The 20,995-nt window shown below is 38.2% G+C and overlaps 1 protein-coding gene across 17 annotated transcripts in view; it reads right to left on the bottom strand.

Moving 5' to 3' along the window:
• LOC120824872 (uncharacterized) overlaps positions 1-18,289 on the bottom strand; it is a 68,416-nt gene extending 50,127 nt beyond the window's left edge. For 11 of the 17 annotated variants that reach the window (XM_078109016.1, XM_078109019.1, XM_078109022.1 and 8 more), the window contains exons 1-39: positions 18,101-18,289; positions 16,888-16,939; positions 16,618-16,751; positions 15,834-15,898; positions 15,361-15,509; positions 14,612-15,231; positions 13,936-14,000; positions 13,350-13,498; positions 12,601-13,220; positions 11,925-11,989; positions 11,339-11,487; positions 10,590-11,209; positions 9,914-9,978; positions 9,328-9,476; positions 9,007-9,198; positions 8,552-8,745; positions 8,222-8,286; positions 7,938-8,086; positions 7,530-7,826; positions 7,075-7,268; positions 6,745-6,809; positions 6,461-6,609; positions 6,053-6,349; positions 5,598-5,791; positions 5,268-5,332; positions 4,984-5,132; positions 4,576-4,872; positions 4,121-4,314; positions 3,791-3,855; positions 3,507-3,655; positions 3,099-3,395; positions 2,644-2,837; positions 2,314-2,378; positions 2,030-2,178; positions 1,622-1,918; positions 1,167-1,360; positions 837-901; positions 553-701; positions 145-441 (exon numbers count right to left, since the gene is read on the bottom strand). In XM_078109016.1, coding sequence (XP_077965142.1) covers positions 145-441; positions 553-701; positions 837-901; positions 1,167-1,360; positions 1,622-1,918; positions 2,030-2,178; positions 2,314-2,378; positions 2,644-2,837; positions 3,099-3,395; positions 3,507-3,655; positions 3,791-3,855; positions 4,121-4,314; positions 4,576-4,872; positions 4,984-5,132; positions 5,268-5,332; positions 5,598-5,791; positions 6,053-6,349; positions 6,461-6,609; positions 6,745-6,809; positions 7,075-7,268; positions 7,530-7,826; positions 7,938-8,086; positions 8,222-8,286; positions 8,552-8,745; positions 9,007-9,198; positions 9,328-9,476; positions 9,914-9,978; positions 10,590-11,209; positions 11,339-11,487; positions 11,925-11,989; positions 12,601-13,220; positions 13,350-13,498; positions 13,936-14,000; positions 14,612-15,231; positions 15,361-15,509; positions 15,834-15,898; positions 16,618-16,751; positions 16,888-16,939; positions 18,101-18,103 — 7,327 coding nt within the window. In that variant the 5' untranslated portion in view covers positions 18,104-18,289. The remainder of the gene's footprint in view (positions 1-144; positions 442-552; positions 702-836; positions 902-1,166; positions 1,361-1,621; positions 1,919-2,029; positions 2,179-2,313; positions 2,379-2,643; positions 2,838-3,098; positions 3,396-3,506; positions 3,656-3,790; positions 3,856-4,120; positions 4,315-4,575; positions 4,873-4,983; positions 5,133-5,267; positions 5,333-5,597; positions 5,792-6,052; positions 6,350-6,460; positions 6,610-6,744; positions 6,810-7,074; positions 7,269-7,529; positions 7,827-7,937; positions 8,087-8,221; positions 8,287-8,551; positions 8,746-9,006; positions 9,199-9,327; positions 9,477-9,913; positions 9,979-10,589; positions 11,210-11,338; positions 11,488-11,924; positions 11,990-12,600; positions 13,221-13,349; positions 13,499-13,935; positions 14,001-14,611; positions 15,232-15,360; positions 15,510-15,833; positions 15,899-16,617; positions 16,752-16,887; positions 16,940-18,100) is intronic. The other 6 variants (XM_078109032.1, XM_078109033.1, XM_078109020.1 and 3 more) reach the window with 5 other exon arrangements.
• Between the last annotated feature and the right edge of the window lie 2,706 nt (positions 18,290-20,995).

The raw sequence follows: 20,995 nt of genomic DNA, 5'->3' as shown, positions 1-20,995 counted from the left end.
ATGTAAACGTGGGTGACTTTGTTGCATTTCTTAGAAATGCATTCAATATTATCCATCACCAAAATTGTACAAGTTTGAGTGGGGGGTTTATATATGTTTTAATAAAAAGAAACAACGATTATTGAGGGTTGGAGACTTTGTTACCTGATGGTGACCTGGTGGACATTGTGGTCATGTTGACTTGTGGTGAGGTCATATTGACTACTGCTGAGGTCATATTCATTGGACGTGAGGTCATATTCATCGGTGGTGAGGTCATGTTGACTGCTGGTGAGGTCATGTTCATTGTTGGTGAGGTCATGTTCATTGGCGGTGAGGTCATATTCATCGGTGGTGAGGTCATGTTGACTCCTGGTGAGGTCAAGTTGACTGCTGTAGGGGCTGCTGTGGCATTAGTGGCAGCAGTTGGGGCATCTGTTGCATTGACAGGTGTAGGTACAGCTGTTGATGTAAAAAGTAAGGTTAAACTAAATTCATCTGGTTGTAGAATTTGAAGCAGCTTTGGAAGCGGTAACATAAAACATGACAAAACTAAACATAAACATCTCTTACTTGCAACAACGGTTGACACATTCACTGGCAGCGAGAAATTAGAGCTGTTGGACGCTGCCTCCACTAGAGTGGTTTGGACCGCACTAACTTCTGGCACTGAAGTGGCATTGGCAAAAATCAGTTCAGACTCTACCACCACTGAACCTTGTCTGTAAGAGAAATAATCATTATTTGTAAAAGAACAAACTTGGTATCAATGGTTAATATTTTTGAGATGACACTAATGGGACACACTGTAGATTATTTTCCTTCTTGAATGTTTGATGAACAATCATGTCAAATACCTGAAAGCGCGTATCAAAGATCGAAGGAATCTTCTCCCAAATCTGGATCTATAGATGTTATCAAGCTGAGGAGATGATACGTACAAATGGTTAAACAACATCTCAAAATTGGGACAGAGGTTTTGCAAGGATTTGCTATAACCAAACTATTATATAGTTTTAGTTGTTAATACTCCTTTTCATATCAAAACTGGTGAGTCCTAGATCATAGATTCACTAAAACATGGCTACAGTATTGACAGTTCTGCTTCCCGTATATGGATATGCAAGCTCCCTGTTTTTGATTTAGATCTGGACAGAAGGTATAATAAGAAAATTCAGTTTACTTACTGCGGCTGTTACTCTGTTTGCTAAATCTTTGAACTTTTGACTAGTTGTATCTGCAAGTTGTTGTTCAAAGGTTTCGATCAGGCTAAATCTCAGCTGTATCGTTGTGTCTGGTGCTGGAGGAGCTGTGGTCGTCGCCAGAGAACCAGTTGTGATGTTTGGTGATGTTCCATTTACTAGTGGAGAGGTGGCATTTTCTGGAAGTATAGCAGAAATAAACTGGTTATGACGTGTGCAAATTAAGGAAAATCACATGACTTTGTGCAAACCTTTTAGAACTATTCAACTTGAAGATAGTTCTCATTCGTAATATAATGTAAACGTGGGTGACTTTGTTGCATTTCTTAGAAATGCATTCAATATTATCCATCACCAAAATTGTACAAGTTTGAGTGGGGGGTTTATATATGTTTTAATAAAAAGAAACAACGATTATTGAGGGTTGGAGACTTTGTTACCTGATGGTGACCTGGTGGACATTGTGGTCATGTTGACTTGTGGTGAGGTCATATTGACTACTGCTGAGGTCATATTCATTGGACGTGAGGTCATATTCATCGGTGGTGAGGTCATGTTGACTGCTGGTGAGGTCATGTTCATTGTTGGTGAGGTCATGTTCATTGGCGGTGAGGTCATATTCATCGGTGGTGAGGTCATGTTGACTCCTGGTGAGGTCAAGTTGACTGCTGTAGGGGCTGCTGTGGCATTAGTGGCAGCAGTTGGGGCATCTGTTGCATTGACAGGTGTAGGTACAGCTGTTGATGTAAAAAGTAAGGTTAAACTAAATTCATCTGGTTGTAGAATTTGAAGCAGCTTTGGAAGCGGTAAAATAAAACATGACAAAACTAAACATAAACATCTCTTACTTGCAACAACGGTTGACACATTCACTGGCAGCGAGAAATTAGAGCTGTTGGACGCTGCCTCCACTAGAGTGGTTTGGACCGCACTAACTTCTGGCACTGAAGTGGCATTGGCAAAAATCAGTTCAGACTCTACCACCACTGAACCTTGTCTGTAAGAGAAATAATCATTATTTGTAAAAGAACAAACTTGGTATCAATGGTTAATATTTTTGAGATGACACTAATGGGACACACTGTAGATTATTTTCCTTCTTGAATGTTTGATGAACAATCATGTCAAATACCTGAAAGCGCGTATCAAAGATCGAAGGAATCTTCTCCCAAATCTGGATCTATAGATGTTATCAAGCTGAGGAGATGATACGTACAAATGGTTAAACAACATCTCAAAATTGGGACAGAGGTTTTGCAAGGATTTGCTATAACCAAACTATTATATAGTTTTAGTTGTTAATACTCCTTTTCATATCAAAACTGGTGAGTCCTAGATCATAGATTCACTAAAACATGGCTACAGTATTGACAGTTCTGCTTCCCGTATATGGATATGCAAGCTCCCTGTTTTTGATTTAGATCTGGACAGAAGGTATAATAAGAAAATTCAGTTTACTTACTGCGGCTGTTACTCTGTTTGCTAAATCTTTGAACTTTTGACTAGTTGTATCTGCAAGTTGTTGTTCAAAGGTTTCGATCAGGCTAAATCTCAGCTGTATCGTTGTGTCTGGTGCTGGAGGAGCTGTGGTCGTCGCCAGAGAACCAGTTGTGATGTTTGGTGATGTTCCATTTACTAGTGGAGAGGTGGCATTTTCTGGAAGTATAGCAGAAATAAACTGGTTATGACGTGTGCAAATTAAGGAAAATCACATGACTTTGTGCAAACCTTTTAGAACTATTCAACTTGAAGATAGTTCTCATTCGTAATATAATGTAAACGTGGGTGACTTTGTTGCATTTCTTAGAAATGCATTCAATATTATCCATCACCAAAATTGTACAAGTTTGAGTGGGGGGTTTATATATGTTTTAATAAAAAGAAACAACGATTATTGAGGGTTGGAGACTTTGTTACCTGATGGTGACCTGGTGGACATTGTGGTCATGTTGACTTGTGGTGAGGTCATATTGACTACTGCTGAGGTCATATTCATTGGACGTGAGGTCATATTCATCGGTGGTGAGGTCATGTTGACTGCTGGTGAGGTCATGTTCATTGTTGGTGAGGTCATGTTCATTGGCGGTGAGGTCATATTCATCGGTGGTGAGGTCATGTTGACTCCTGGTGAGGTCAAGTTGACTGCTGTAGGGGCTGCTGTGGCATTAGTGGCAGCAGTTGGGGCATCTGTTGCATTGACAGGTGTAGGTACAGCTGTTGATGTAAAAAGTAAGGTTAAACTAAATTCATCTGGTTGTAGAATTTGAAGCAGCTTTGGAAGCGGTAACATAAAACATGACAAAACTAAACATAAACATCTCTTACTTGCAACAACGGTTGACACATTCACTGGCAGCGAGAAATTAGAGCTGTTGGACGCTGCCTCCACTAGAGTGGTTTGGACCGCACTAACTTCTGGCACTGAAGTGGCATTGGCAAAAATCAGTTCAGACTCTACCACCACTGAACCTTGTCTGTAAGAGAAATAATCATTATTTGTAAAAGAACAAACTTGGTATCAATGGTTAATATTTTTGAGATGACACTAATGGGACACACTGTAGATTATTTTCCTTCTTGAATGTTTGATGAACAATCATGTCAAATACCTGAAAGCGCGTATCAAAGATCGAAGGAATCTTCTCCCAAATCTGGATCTATAGATGTTATCAAGCTGAGGAGATGATACGTACAAATGGTTAAACAACATCTCAAAATTGGGACAGAGGTTTTGCAAGGATTTGCTATAACCAAACTATTATATAGTTTTAGTTGTTAATACTCCTTTTCATATCAAAACTGGTGAGTCCTAGATCATAGATTCACTAAAACATGGCTACAGTATTGACAGTTCTGCTTCCCGTATATGGATATGCAAGCTCCCTGTTTTTGATTTAGATCTGGACAGAAGGTATAATAAGAAAATTCAGTTTACTTACTGCGGCTGTTACTCTGTTTGCTAAATCTTTGAACTTTTGACTAGTTGTATCTGCAAGTTGTTGTTCAAAGGTTTCGATCAGGCTAAATCTCAGCTGTATCGTTGTGTCTGGTGCTGGAGGAGCTGTGGTCGTCGCCAGAGAACCAGTTGTGATGTTTGGTGATGTTCCATTTACTAGTGGAGAGGTGGCATTTTCTGGAAGTATAGCAGAAATAAACTGGTTATGACGTGTGCAAATTAAGGAAAATCACATGACTTTGTGCAAACCTTTTAGAACTATTCAACTTGAAGATAGTTCTCATTCGTAATATAATGTAAACGTGGGTGACTTTGTTGCATTTCTTAGAAATGCATTCAATATTATCCATCACCAAAATTGTACAAGTTTGAGTGGGGGGTTTATATATGTTTTAATAAAAAGAAACAACGATTATTGAGGGTTGGAGACTTTGTTACCTGATGGTGACCTGGTGGACATTGTGGTCATGTTGACTTGTGGTGAGGTCATATTGACTACTGCTGAGGTCATATTCATTGGACGTGAGGTCATATTCATCGGTGGTGAGGTCATGTTGACTGCTGGTGAGGTCATGTTCATTGTTGGTGAGGTCATGTTCATTGGCGGTGAGGTCATATTCATCGGTGGTGAGGTCATGTTGACTCCTGGTGAGGTCAAGTTGACTGCTGTAGGGGCTGCTGTGGCATTAGTGGCAGCAGTTGGGGCATCTGTTGCATTGACAGGTGTAGGTACAGCTGTTGATGTAAAAAGTAAGGTTAAACTAAATTCATCTGGTTGTAGAATTTGAAGCAGCTTTGGAAGCGGTAAAATAAAACATGACAAAACTAAACATAAACATCTCTTACTTGCAACAACGGTTGACACATTCACTGGCAGCGAGAAATTAGAGCTGTTGGACGCTGCCTCCACTAGAGTGGTTTGGACCGCACTAACTTCTGGCACTGAAGTGGCATTGGCAAAAATCAGTTCAGACTCTACCACCACTGAACCTTGTCTGTAAGAGAAATAATCATTATTTGTAAAAGAACAAACTTGGTATCAATGGTTAATATTTTTGAGATGACACTAATGGGACACACTGTAGATTATTTTCCTTCTTGAATGTTTGATGAACAATCATGTCAAATACCTGAAAGCGCGTATCAAAGATCGAAGGAATCTTCTCCCAAATCTGGATCTATAGATGTTATCAAGCTGAGGAGATGATACGTACAAATGGTTAAACAACATCTCAAAATTGGGACAGAGGTTTTGCAAGGATTTGCTATAACCAAACTATTATATAGTTTTAGTTGTTAATACTCCTTTTCATATCAAAACTGGTGAGTCCTAGATCATAGATTCACTAAAACATGGCTACAGTATTGACAGTTCTGCTTCCCGTATATGGATATGCAAGCTCCCTGTTTTTGATTTAGATCTGGACAGAAGGTATAATAAGAAAATTCAGTTTACTTACTGCGGCTGTTACTCTGTTTGCTAAATCTTTGAACTTTTGACTAGTTGTATCTGCAAGTTGTTGTTCAAAGGTTTCGATCAGGCTAAATCTCAGCTGTATCGTTGTGTCTGGTGCTGGAGGAGCTGTGGTCGTCGCCAGAGAACCAGTTGTGATGTTTGGTGATGTTCCATTTACTAGTGGAGAGGTGGCATTTTCTGGAAGTATAGCAGAAATAAACTGGTTATGACGTGTGCAAATTAAGGAAAATCACATGACTTTGTGCAAACCTTTTAGAACTATTCAACTTGAAGATAGTTCTCATTCGTAATATAATGTAAACGTGGGTGACTTTGTTGCATTTCTTAGAAATGCATTCAATATTATCCATCACCAAAATTGTACAAGTTTGAGTGGGGGGTTTATATATGTTTTAATAAAAAGAAACAACGATTATTGAGGGTTGGAGACTTTGTTACCTGATGGTGACCTGGTGGACATTGTGGTCATGTTGACTTGTGGTGAGGTCATATTGACTACTGCTGAGGTCATATTCATTGGACGTGAGGTCATATTCATCGGTGGTGAGGTCATGTTGACTGCTGGTGAGGTCATGTTCATTGTTGGTGAGGTCATGTTCATTGGCGGTGAGGTCATATTCATCGGTGGTGAGGTCATGTTGACTCCTGGTGAGGTCAAGTTGACTGCTGTAGGGGCTGCTGTGGCATTAGTGGCAGCAGTTGGGGCATCTGTTGCATTGACAGGTGTAGGTACAGCTGTTGATGTAAAAAGTAAGGTTAAACTAAATTCATCTGGTTGTAGAATTTGAAGCAGCTTTGGAAGCGGTAACATAAAACATGACAAAACTAAACATAAACATCTCTTACTTGCAACAACGGTTGACACATTCACTGGCAGCGAGAAATTAGAGCTGTTGGACGCTGCCTCCACTAGAGTGGTTTGGACCGCACTAACTTCTGGCACTGAAGTGGCATTGGCAAAAATCAGTTCAGACTCTACCACCACTGAACCTTGTCTGTAAGAGAAATAATCATTATTTGTAAAAGAACAAACTTGGTATCAATGGTTAATATTTTTGAGATGACACTAATGGGACACACTGTAGATTATTTTCCTTCTTGAATGTTTGATGAACAATCATGTCAAATACCTGAAAGCGCGTATCAAAGATCGAAGGAATCTTCTCCCAAATCTGGATCTATAGATGTTATCAAGCTGAGGAGATGATACGTACAAATGGTTAAACAACATCTCAAAATTGGGACAGAGGTTTTGCAAGGATTTGTAATAACCAAACTATTATATAGTTTTAGTTGTTAATACCCCTTTTCATATCAAAACTGGTGAGTCCTAGATCATAGATTCACTAAAACATGGCTACAGTATTGACAGTTCTGCTTCCCGTGTATGGATATGCAAGCTCCCTGTTTTTGATTTAGATCTGGACAGAAGGTATAATAAGAAAATTCAGTTTACTTACTGCGGCTGTTACTCTGTTTGCTAAATCTTTGAACTTTTGACTAGTTGTATCTGCAAGTTGTTGTTCAAAGGTTTCGATCAGGCTAAATCTCAGCTGTATCGTTGTGTCTGGTGCTGGAGGAGCTGTGGTCGTCGCCAGAGAACCAGTTGTGATGTTTGGTGATGTTCCATTTACTAGTGGAGAGGTGGCATTTTCTGGAAGTATAGCAGAAATAAACTGGTTATGACGTGTGCAAATTAAGGAAAATCACATGACTTTGTGCAAACCTTTTAGAACTATTCAACTTGAAGATAGTTCTCATTCGTAATATAATGTAAACGTGGGTGACTTTGTTGCATTTCTTAGAAATGCATTCAATATTATCCATCACCAAAATTGTACAAGTTTGAGTGGGGGGTTTATATATGTTTTAATAAAAAGAAACAACGATTATTGAGGGTTGGAGACTTTGTTACCTGATGGTGACCTGGTGGACATTGTGGTCATGTTGACTTGTGGTGAGGTCATATTGACTACTGCTGAGGTCATATTCATTGGACGTGAGGTCATATTCATCGGTGGTGAGGTCATGTTGACTGCTGGTGAGGTCATGTTCATTGTTGGTGAGGTCATGTTCATTGGCGGTGAGGTCATATTCATCGGTGGTGAGGTCATGTTGACTCCTGGTGAGGTCAAGTTGACTGCTGTAGGGGCTGCTGTGGCATTAGTGGCAGCAGTTGGGGCATCTGTTGCATTGACAGGTGTAGGTACAGCTGTTGATGTAAAAAGTAAGGTTAAACTAAATTCATCTGGTTGTAGAAGTTGAAGCAGCTTTGGAAGCGGTAACATAAAACATGACAAAACTAAACATAAACATCTCTTACTTGCAACAACGGTTGACACATTCACTGGCAGCGAGAAATTAGAGCTGTTGGACGCTGCCTCCACTAGAGTGGTTTGGACCGCACTAACTTCTGGCACTGAAGTGGCATTGGCAAAAATCAGTTCAGACTCTACCACCACTGAACCTTGTCTGTAAGAGAAATAATCATTATTTGTAAAAGAACAAACTTGGTATCAATGGTTAATATTTTTGAGATGACACTAATGGGACACACTGTAGATTATTTTCCTTCTTGAATGTTTGATGAACAATCATGTCAAATACCTGAAAGCGCGTATCAAAGATCGAAGGAATCTTCTCCCAAATCTGGATTTATAGATGTTATCAAGCTGAGGAGATGATACGTACAAATGGTTAAACAACATCTCAAAATTGGGACAGAGGTTTTGCAAGGATTTGTAATAACCAAACTATTATATAGTTTTAGTTGTTAATACCCCTTTTCATATCAAAACTGGTGAGTCCTAGATCATAGATTCACTAAAACATGGCTACAGTATTGACAGTTCTGCTTCCCGTATATGGATATGCAAGCTCCCTGTTTTTGATTTAGATCTGGACAGAAGGTATAATAAGAAAATTCAGTTTACTTACTGCGGCTGTTACTCTGTTTGCTAAATCTTTGAACTTTTGACTAGTTGTATCTGCAAGTTGTTGTTCAAAGGTTTCGATCAGGCTAAATCTCAGCTGTATCGTTGTGTCTGGTGCTGGAGGAGCTGTGGTCGTCGCCAGAGAACCAGTTGTGATGTTTGGTGATGTTCCATTTACTAGTGGAGAGGTGGCATTTTCTGGAAGTATAGCAGAAATAAACTGGTTATGACGTGTGCAAATTAAGGAAAATCACATGACTTTGTGCAAACCTTTTAGAACTATTCAACTTGAAGATAGTTCTCATTCGTAATATATTGTAAACGTGGGTGACTTTGTTACATTTCTTAGAAATACATTCAATATTATTCATCACCAAAATTGTACAAGTTTGAGTGGGGGGTTTATATATGTTTTAATAAAAAGAAACAACGATTATAGAGGGTTGGAGACTTTGTTACCTGATGGTGACCTGGTGGACATTGTGGTCATGTTGACTGCTGGTGAGGTCGTGTTCATTGTTGGTGAGGTCATGTTCATTGGCGGTGAGGTCATATTCATCGGTGGTGAGGTCATGTTGACTGCTGTTGAGGTCATGTTCATCGCTGGTGACGTCATGTTCATCGTCGGTGGTTGAGTTGCTGGCACAACTGCTGGAAATGACAATTATCACATGAGATACTGTGTTTCCTATTCAAGAGATTATTTCTATCATATATTCAGTGAGTGTTTGCCATAACGATTAGTAAAGATTGAAATTTGGATACAAAAGGTTATCTTACCTTCTGCTCTAATAGAAGATGCGTTGACACTGAGGGAGAAATTACTGCTGGTGGACGCAGTCTTCAAAGTTTCAACCACAGAACTGGCGTTTGGTAGTGTAGTCACATTATTAAATATCAGCGAAGCATCCACCACAATTGATCCTTGACTGAAACAGAAATATTTCATTGTCATTGTGTTTTACTACTGTAAATACTGTCGCTTTATGCTCTTTTTTAACTAACTATGGCTCCTCCACAAAAATGATTATTATATTCAAAATGAATCTCCATCTTAATAAATCTTTTCCTAACATTCTGGAGACTTGTATCAATAATGATATTATCCATCCATCTATCCATCCATCTGCAAACCGCTTATCCTGCACACAGGGTCGCGGGGGGGCTCGAGTCTATCCCAGCCAACTTTGGGCGATACATAGGGTACACCCTAGATTGTGTTAGCCCTGCAATTGGCTGGCGACCAGAGACATACAACCATTCACGCTAAATATGATATTATGACAAACAAAAACATATCACAATTGACCTCCTTTTTCTAAGCTGCATCACAACTTATTAAAACAATGGTTATATGGTTTTATACCTGAAGCCGTTGATGACAGTTCGATTGAAGGCATTTCCAAATTTTGTTTGATACACCATGTTAAGCTGTTTGACAAAAAGAATGATAAATAAAGACAGGCAAGATTAATAATATTGGGAAGCAGGTATTTCATCTATTTCTTTACGTTGGTGCTGCTTTGTTGTTTCACACTTGTTTAGTGGGGTTCAAATATTGGTTACATCGTCCTATTATGACATGATGGTCACTGTTTCGGCACCAACTATGTTTTCTCTTCAGAAATATATAACTGTCAAATTAAAATTAGCCACTGTTCTATTATGCAAATGTCCTAAAACCATCTCAAACTGTAACATTAAATAAATAATGGAATGTGTTTCATATATTTGCCACCACTTGAAATATGTTAGTTGATGTTGTAATGACCATTGCATTATCAAAGCATTTATATTACGGTAATATTACTACAGCCTGTAAACTACAGTATTAATAATGATGTGCTGTTATCTATCACAGTGTTTTGAAAATGAATTTCCACTACAAAAGTTCAAGTTTTATGTAATTTAAGATTCGTATTGAAAAACCTTCTCTAAAAAAAGGGTGGAAGTACATTGTTCTCTCCAAATGTAAGATTCTTTCTTTTAAATATGATTATGAAAAGTAAAAAAAAAAAATCAAAGCAGATTTCAAAACTCACCGCGGTGGTAACTGTGTCACTTAATTTCTTGAACTCTGGAGAGGACTTCTCTGTAAGTTTTGTGGTGAAGTTTTCCTGCAACTTAAATTCCAACGCAATTTTTGGCTCCGTTGTTATTACAGCTGTTGTGGTTGTAGGCACCATGACCGTTGGTGAGGTCATGCTGACTGCTGCTGAGGTCATATTCATTAGTGGTGAGGTCATGTTTATCGGTGGTGAGGTCATGTTCATCTGTGGTGAGGTCATGTTGACTGCTGGTGAGGTCACGTTGACTGCTGGTGAGGTCATATTCATCTGTGGTGAGGTCATATTCATTAGTGCTGAGGTCATGTTTATCGGTGGTGAGGTCATGTTCATCTGTGGTGAGGTCATGTTGACTGCTGGTGAGGTCACGTTGTCTGCTGGTGAGGTCAAATTCATCTGTGGTGAGGTCATATTCATCGGTGGTGAGGTCATGTTCATCGGTGGTGAGGTCATATTCATCGCTGGTGAGGTCATGTTGACTGCTTGTGAGGTCATGTTTATTGCCGGTAAGGTCATGTTCAACGGTGCTGAGGTCATATTAGATGGTGTCAATGAAGTTGCAATTGTTGTCGGGGGTTGAGTTGGTGGCACAACCGCTGGAAATGACAATTATCACATGAGATACTGTGTTTCCTATTCAATAGATTATTCCTATCATATATTCAGTGACTGCTTGCCATAACGATTAGTAAAGATTGAAATTTGGATACAAAAGGTTATCTTACCTTCTGCTCTAATAGAAGATGCGTTGACACTGAGGGAGAAATTACCGCTGGTGGACGCAGTCTTCAAAGTTTCACCCACAGAACTGGCGTTTGGTAGTGTAGTCACATCATTAAATATCAGCGAAGCATCCACCACAACTGATCCTTGACTGAAACAGAAATATTTCATTGTCATTGTATTTTACTACTGTAAATACTGTCGCTTTATGCTCTTTTTTAACTAACCATGGCTCCTCCACAAAAATGATTATTATATTCAAAATGAAATTCCATCTTAATAAATCTTTTCCTAACATTCTGGAGACTTGTATCAATAATGATATTATCCATCCATCTATCCATCCATCTGCAAACCGCTTATCCTGCACACAGGGTCGCGGGGGGGCTCGAGTCTATCCCAGCCAACTTTGGGCGATACATAGGGTACACCCTAGATTGTGTTAGCCCTGCAATTGGCTGGCGACCAGAGACATACAACCATTCACGCTAAATATGATATTATGACAAACAAAAACATATCACAATTGACCTCCTTTTTCTAAGCTGCATCACAACTTATTAAAACAATGGTTATATGGTTTTATACCTGAAGCCGTTGATGACAGTTCGATTGAAGGCATTTCCAAATTTTGTTTGATACACCATGTTAAGCTGTTTGACAAAAAGAATGATAAATAAAGACAGGCAAGATTAATAATATTGGGAAGCAGGTATTTCATCTATTTCTTTACGTTGGTGCTGCTTTGTTGTTTCACACTTGTTTAGTGGGGTTCAAATATTGGTTACATCGTCCTATTATGACATGATGGTCACTGTTTCGGCACCAACTATGTTTTCTCTTCAGAAATATATAACTGTCAAATTAAAATTAGCCACTGTTCTATTATGCAAATGTCCTAAAACCATCTCAAACTGTAACATTAAATAAATAATGGAATGTGTTTCATATATTTGCCACCACTTGAAATATGTTAGTTGATGTTGTAATGACCATTGCATTATCAAAGCATTTATATTACGGTAATATTACTACAGCCTGTAAACTACAGTATTAATAATGATGTGCTGTCATCTATCACAGTGTTTTGAAAATGAATTTCCACTACAAAAGTTCAAGTTTTATGTAATTTAAGATTCGTATTGAAAAACCTTCTCTAAAAAAAGGGTGGAAGTACATTGTTCTCTCCAAATGTAAGATTCTTTCTTTTAAATATGATTATGAAAAGTAAAAAAAAAAAATCAAAGCAGATTTCAAAACTCACCGCGGTGGTAACTGTGTCACTTAATTTCTTGAACTCTGGAGAGGACTTCTCTGTAAGTTTTGTGGTGAAGTTTTCCTGCAACTTAAATTCCAACGCAATTTTTGGCTCCGTTGTTATTACAGCTGTTGTGGTTGTAGGCACCATGACCGTTGGTGAGGTCATGCTGACTGCTGCTGAGGTCATATTCATTAGTGGTGAGGTCATGTTTATCGGTGGTGAGGTCATGTTCATCTGTGGTGAGGTCATGTTGACTGCTGGTGAGGTCACGTTGACTGCTGGTGAGGTCATATTCATCTGTGGTGAGGTCATATTCATTAGTGCTGAGGTCATGTTTATCGGTGGTGAGGTCATGTTCATCTGTGGTGAGGTCATGTTGACTGCTGGTGAGGTCACGTTGTCTGCTGGTGAGGTCAAATTCATCTGTGGTGAGGTCATATTCATCGGTGGTGAGGTCATGTTCATCGGTGGTGAGGTCATATTCATCGCTGGTGAGGTCATGTTGACTGCTTGTGAGGTCATGTTTATTGCCGGTAAGGTCATGTTCAACGGTGCTGAGGTCATATTAGATGGTGTCAATGAAGTTGCAATTGTTGTCGGGGGTTGAGTTGGTGGCACAACCGCTGGAAATGACAATTATCACATGAGATACTGTGTTTCCTATTCAATAGATTATTCCTATCATATATTCAGTGACTGCTTGCCATAACGATTAGTAAAGATTGAAATTTGGATACAAAAGGTTATCTTACCTTCTGCTCTAATAGAAGATGCGTTGACACTGAGGGAGAAATTACCGCTGGTGGACGCAGTCTTCAAAGTTTCACCCACAGAACTGGCGTTTGGTAGTGTAGTCACATCATTAAATATCAGCGAAGCATCCACCACAACTGATCCTTGACTGAAACAGAAATATTTCATTGTCATTGTATTTTACTACTGTAAATACTGTCGCTTTATGCTCTTTTTTAACTAACCATGGCTCCTCCACAAAAATGATTATTATATTCAAAATGAAATTCCATCTTAATAAATCTTTTCCTAACATTCTGGAGACTTGTATCAATAATGATATTATCCATCCATCTATCCATCCATCTGCAAACCGCTTATCCTGCACACAGGGTCGCGGGGGGGCTCGAGTCTATCCCAGCCAACTTTGGGCGATACATAGGGTACACCCTAGATTGTGTTAGCCCTGCAATTGGCTGGCGACCAGAGACATACAACCATTCACGCTAAATATGATATTATGACAAACAAAAACATATCACAATTGACCTCCTTTTTCTAAGCTGCATCACAACTTATTAAAACAATGGTTATATGGTTTTATACCTGAAGCCGTTGATGACAGTTCGATTGAAGGCATTTCCAAATTTTGTTTGATACACCATGTTAAGCTGTTTGACAAAAAGAATGATAAATAAAGACAGGCAAGATTAATAATATTGGGAAGCAGGTATTTCATCTATTTCTTTACGTTGGTGCTGCTTTGTTGTTTCACACTTGTTTAGTGGGGTTCAAATATTGGTTACATCGTCCTATTATGACATGATGGTCACTGTTTCGGCACCAACTATGTTTTCTCTTCAGAAATATATAACTGTCAAATTAAAATTAGCCACTGTTCTATTATGCAAATGTCCTAAAACCATCTCAAACTGTAACATTAAATAAATAATGGAATGTGTTTCATATATTTGCCACCACTTGAAATATGTTAGTTGATGTTGTAATGACCATTGCATTATCAAAGCATTTATATTACGGTAATATTACTACAGCCTGTAAACTACAGTATTAATAATGATGTGCTGTTATCTATCACAGTGTTTTGAAAATGAATTTCCACTACAAAAGTTCAAGTTTTATGTAATTTAAGATTCGTATTGAAAAACCTTCTCTAAAAAAAGGGTGGAAGTACATTGTTCTCTCCAAATGTAAGATTCTTTCTTTTAAATATGATTATGAAAAGTAAAAAAAAAAAATCAAAGCAGATTTCAAAACTCACCGCGGTGGTAACTGTGTCACTTAATTTCTTGAACTCTGGAGAGGACTTCTCTGTAAGTTTTGTGGTGAAGTTTTCCTGCAACTTAAATTCCAACGCAATTTTTGGCTCCGTTGTTATTACAGCTGTTGTGGTTGTAGGCACCATGACCGTTGGTGAGGTCATGCTGACTGCTGCTGAGGTCATATTCATTAGTGGTGAGGTCATGTTTATCGGTGGTGAGGTCATGTTCATCTGTGGTGAGGTCATGTTGACTGCTGGTGAGGTCACGTTGACTGCTGGTGAGGTCATATTCATCTGTGGTGAGGTCATATTCATTAGTGCTGAGGTCATGTTTATCGGTGGTGAGGTCATGTTCATCTGTGGTGAGGTCATGTTGACTGCTGGTGAGGTCACGTTGTCTGCTGGTGAGGTCAAATTCATCTGTGGTGAGGTCATATTCATCGGTGGTGAGGTCATGTTCATCGGTGGTGAGGTCATATTCATCGCTGGTGAGGTCACGTTGACTGCTTGTGAGGTCATGTTTATTGCCGGTAAGGTCATGTTCAACGGTGCTGAGGTCATATTAGATGGTGTCAATGAAGTTGCAATTGTTGTCGGGGGTTGAGTTGGTGGCACAACCGCTGGAAATGACAATTATCACATGAGATACTGTGTTTCCTATTCAATAGATTATTCCTATCATATATTCAGTGACTGCTTGCCATAACGATTAGTAAAGATTGAAATTTGGATACAAAAGGTTATCTTACCTTCTGCTCTAATAGAAGATGCGTTGACACTGAGGGAGAAATTACCGCTGGTGGACGCAGTCTTCAAAGTTTCAACCACAGAACTGGCGTTTGGTAGTGTAGTCACATCATTAAATATCAGCGAAGCATCCACCACAATTGATCCTTGACTGAAACAGAAATATTTCATTGTCATTGTGTTTTACTACTATAAATACTTTTGCTGTCATGCTCTTTGTTAACTAACCATGTCTCCTCCACAAAAATGATTATTATATTCAAAATGAAATTCCATCTTAATAAATCTTTTCGTAACATTTTGGAGAATTGTATCCAATATAATATTAAGACAAATGAAAACATATTACAATTTACTTCCCTTTTCTTTTTTATACTTAAGGTTTACCTCCCTTTTCAATTCATCACAAAAAATAAATAATCTTTATATTTGCAAACTTGCTTTCACAACTTATTAAAATGAAATGGTTTGATACCTGAAGCCGTTGATGACAGTTCGATTGAAGGCAGCTTTAAATTCTGCTGAAAACACCATGTTAAGCTGTTTGACGAAAAGAATGATTAATAAATGCATGGAAAGCAGGTATTCTATCCATTTCTATTGCGTTGTTGCTGCTCTGTTGTTTCACACTTGTTTAGTGTGGTTCAAATATGGGTTACATCGTCCTATTATGACATGATGGTCACTGTTTCGCCACCAACTATGTTTTCTCTTCAGAAATATACGACTGTCAAATTAAAATTAACCAATGTTTTATGATTCAAATGTCCTACAGCCATTTCAAACTGGAACATTAAATAAATAATGGAATGTGTTTCATATATTTGCCACCACTTGAAATATGTTAGTTGATGTTGTAATGACCATTACATTATCAAAGCATTTATATTACGGTAATATTACTACAGCCTGTAAACTACAGTATTAATAATGATGTGCTGTTATCTATCACAGTGTTTTGATAATGCCATGTTTTACATGTATGCAACCATATCAATATTATTGAATGATAATACCAATCAACATGTTAGATGTTGTTTTAATGAACACTTGTTTATCAAACTATATTACCATTAATTACTGTATCAATAATGTTCAAAAACGAATTTCCACTTTAAGTTTGAGTTTCATTTAATTTAAGATAAAACTTTCTTTAAAAAAAAAATCTGCTAGTACATTTTTCCATCCAAGTTCAACATTCTTTCTTTGAAATATGATTGAGAAAAGAATAAAACAAAAAAAATGTAGATTTATCTCACCGCTGTGGTAACGTTGTCATTTAATTCCTTGAACTCTGGAGAGGACTTGTTTGTAAGTTCTGTGGTAAAGTTTTGCTGCAACTTAAATTCCAACTGAATTTGTGGCTCTGTTGTGGTTGTAGGCGCCGTTACTGCTGGTGTGGTCGTGTTGAAGGAAACCAAAGTAAATAAAACAAGCAATTAAAAAACTGTGCTCTTGAGTAAAGATAGAACAAAAAAAATAATCATCTCACACACACACACAAATGAAGCATGCAATGTAACAAATACCTGCCAGCAGTAGAGTAATTATTAGAGGTCCCATCTTTCTTTTTTCTGGTCCCTATGAAATATAAAGAACACATTTCAAGTACATGATGAACAAGGTTTAGCGTACAGACCAGATATAATGCAATACTACGTCCAAAGATCTAATTTTCAGATATGGTGGAAGCTTTTTTGATTCAACTAGCCAGTTTAATGTCAGATTTAGAAGTGTTAGAAGATTTCATTGTAAAGAGAAATCGTTAGACCTGTGACCTGACCTACAATTCAACAGCACAACACGTAACAACTACAGAAGTGACTATAGAAACTAATTAACACATCTATTAGGAAATAATAATAAAACTTTATTTCAAGGCTGTATTTGACCAAATTGAAAAACTGCGCCTAATAAGGTGGAAACAAAGCTATTTGTTCTTTTGACGAAATTACTTGCTGGTGTTGTCTTCCTCTGGGTGGCAATTACTCACTCAAACTCATCCTCATAAGCCAGCGATAATCACCTGAATAACTAATGCATAATTCTGGATGGACAAGTTTGAGAAACCTTCATTTCGCACTCTGTCATATGGTGTCACAACCTGCTGGTCAAGATTCAAGCAGAAAGTACATGCTCCGCCAACAAGACTACCAAAGAATTTAGCAAAAGACGTTCTTTCAAAACTGTAGCGCAAAGCGTGAAGGAAAACGTGATCCACCCTTATTTCTGAAAGGAAATCATTTTCTCAATCAGTTCAATGAGAATCCGTGTCAAAACCTTTCACTGTTTTTCAATAGAGAAGCTGCACCCAAATAGAGCAGCAAAAAATGTCGGAAAACTGTGTTTAGTATAGAGGCTGCTATTAAATGTTTAACTTCTTCAGCCTTCCGAATCACAAGAGATACTTTTAATAATGTTTTTTTATCAGGATGTTGATGCTATGACACATTAGAAATCAAAGGTGTATCCAAGCAAATAGCTGAAAAGTTTGAGTCAATGAAAACGAGTGAATTGAAAATTAAGATTTAAAAAAAATCTCAAGAACTACTTTGATTCTGAGCATAATCACAAATGTCACAAATAGAGACGGAGAAAACAACCAAATCAAAAATACCAAATCAGTATTCATGCATACATTTAACATTGAAACAATTAAAGCTACAGTCAAACATTGACTAATTTGTTATTATGGACATGTTAAATGTGCATCTATGTCAATATAAATATCTGATTTCTTACCATGGTGGAGGCCAACTGTGCAACAATTCTTCAAGGAATGGTATGAGCCGACACCAAGAAGGTAGCGGACTTCTCGGAGACGTGAAAAGATGGAAGTGAAGGCTTGACAGTGTCTGAGGGTTTTGTGGAAAATGGTAGGATTTTTTTCTTTGAAAACCCGTGACAGATCTTGAAAGACTTGTTCTGCTGGTTACCTGTGTAGAACAGAGGAGGTTGGACCGAATGCACACTGTATTGTGAATGCAGGGGGGAGGTGGGGAAGTTGAGAGATTTGAGTACAATGCAATGAAAGCATTGTGTCTTTTTTCAACATCAAATAAGGTGCGTCAGTACAGTCGTTCTCCTGTGCCATGACTGAATTCTGCCATCGGGTTGTGTAAAGAGCTGAGCTGCACACCTGATTTCATCTAAAAGCTCAGTGACTCTTTCAACCTCACGTAATGCCTCCATTGCTGCACTAAGCAATGTCCATCAGCTGTTTTTTCCAAATATTTTCTTTACTTCAATTTAAAAGTTAGCAGTCTCCTGGTTTAGATGATTTACACACATGCTATTACTTATTTAAATAAGACAATCCTTAATCAATGTGCTACTTATTACATTCTCACCTGGGATATGTTCATTTTTTTAATTTTATAGTCAGCTGCATTAGGCTCAGGGTCAGTTACTACAAAGTAAGGGTATACCATGGAATGTCACTCTATCACATACTGCGCTTTTATACCGCAGTAACACATTTAAAATCCTCATTTGATAATGTGTTTGGAAAACTAAAGACACACCTCTTCCGACTCTACCTCGACTAAAAGACTAACTAATTGTAGCACTTAAATTGTACTTATAATGCCACTTATCTATAGCAAATTGTAAATTGGCTTATTTGAGTTTGTATCTCTATGGTTAAAATGCGAAATGATGTAAAATAGGAACAGGACAAATTAATCATAAAAGAGGGGAAAACATCATTGTTCACTTTTAACATGCCATCATTTGCATCTTAAGGAGGGTATCAAAGAAGCAACATTGTGGTCATACCAAGTTTTAAAAGTGGTCAAACACGTTGTTGCCATCAGTTGAGGCTATCTTCTCAGATCATTCAAATTGATTCCATAAATACAGGAGCAATCTGAAAGCATGACAGTGGGTAAATGATATGGAAATCTGGTGTAAAGACACTCCTTACATCTTTAAGTCAAAGAGAGAATAACCAATTCAATTAGAAAGGTGCACATGGGTCCGGCAGCTGGGTCTGCAACTACCACAGCTGAAATGTTTGAATGCACAGTGCTGGTGCAGACGTCGCTAACTAGGGGATTGATACACAATAAAAATAATAACTTTAGAAGAATAACTTTAATGCAGTCTGTAGCTTGTGTTTTTTTCTTTAGCTGTCAGCTAAGTGTAAAAACTGTTGATCCATTACCGCCGAGTCATTATGAAAAGCGGCCCTGCACCAGCCAGGGACATAAAATTGTTAATTAGCAAGAAGTCAGCAGGCCGTCATTGGCATTATAAAACAGGCAATAAAAATGGTCATACAAACAAACGCCGTTGGCTGAGTGGGATTAGTCATCTCCAGAGAGATAATAACAACAACAGAACAAAATGCAAATGCAGTCGAAAACAATGGTTGTCCTGTTTTTTTAAATCCTCCCACTTATGTCAGTAGTGCAACAAACAACACAGAAACCTAAGCTCATGGGTCGGGGACCTCAAGAAGTACAGGAAGTTCTCAAACCCTAATCCAGTTTTCCGACATTCTCTGGAAAGAAGGTTGGTTTACCAGAAGTGCGCAATGGCTTCAGGGGCCTTGGCATTCCAATCGTGTAATCCACCAACAGGAGTGGATCATTTAAAAATGTGTCTTCATGCATGAAGAGTAACTATGCATGCCAATTCATGGCCAAACTGTCACAAATACATCAGGTGTCTGAGAAATGACTTTAACTTTATTAATTCAATGTTTAATAAAACAATTATACGGTATATATCCTATAATTTTTACCAACCCGAGTACAACATGGATTTCTTAAATATTGGTATGAATTCTTCTAATGCAGCTGATTCTTTCTACAAGGGATACATTGATTCAAAATCATCCTAGAGATTCACCCTAAATAAATTAAACTTAAAATTTGAACGCCTTCTCTATTTGCTCTCCATTCCTATATTAAAGAGTGGAGAGAGGAGGAAGCAAAGTCATCCATTCAAAGGAATCAAACTCGGATAGGTATCCTATTGTATCCCATATAAGAGTCAAAGCAAGGTTTGGGGTCAGGATGTGCAAATGGTCTGTGCTCCAACATAGTTGCTCGCTGAAGAAAAGCAGACATCCTTAATAGCCTCACTTGCACCATCAAAGCAGGTGCAACATCCTGCTTTGGAAATTGAGTTGAGGTCCAGGTTAGACTGTGCACGCAAAGTAACAAACAACAACACAATAATAACAAGTGCATATAAAGTTTCTGGTCACAGTATTTGAGCTCAAAATAAACAGACGGGAGTGACTTAAGCACGGGTTGCAGAAATACGGAGAACTACGAAGTTTGGATGTTGCCACTTTATTTTTTTGTGGGCGTATGTCTGGCCGATTCAGAACGCTGCAGCTCGAGTCCACATGAAGACCAAGAAAGTGGATCACATCACCTGTTGCCACCTTACATGCCACCCCCTTCATGTTGCCAGTCAGAACTAAACAGGGAGAAGCAGCGTTCCATTTTTTTCCACTCCACATATCTGAAACATCCTCCCGGGAAACTTCTCGGCTGTTTCAAATCAAGATCGAAGACTATTCCGTTTGCTCCAAACTCTATTTGGAAACAGTGATGTTGATACATTTCCTGCATTTCTGTATTTTATTTCTTTAATTGTACTGGAAATGTTATTCTATTAATT

This window comes from Gasterosteus aculeatus, chromosome 9, assembly GCF_964276395.1.
Source record: "Gasterosteus aculeatus chromosome 9, fGasAcu3.hap1.1, whole genome shotgun sequence".
In the NCBI taxonomy this organism is placed as follows: Eukaryota; Metazoa; Chordata; class Actinopteri; order Perciformes; family Gasterosteidae; genus Gasterosteus; species Gasterosteus aculeatus.
The sequence above is the reverse complement of the archived record's forward strand: the minus strand, read 5'-3'. Positions and strand labels throughout refer to the sequence as shown.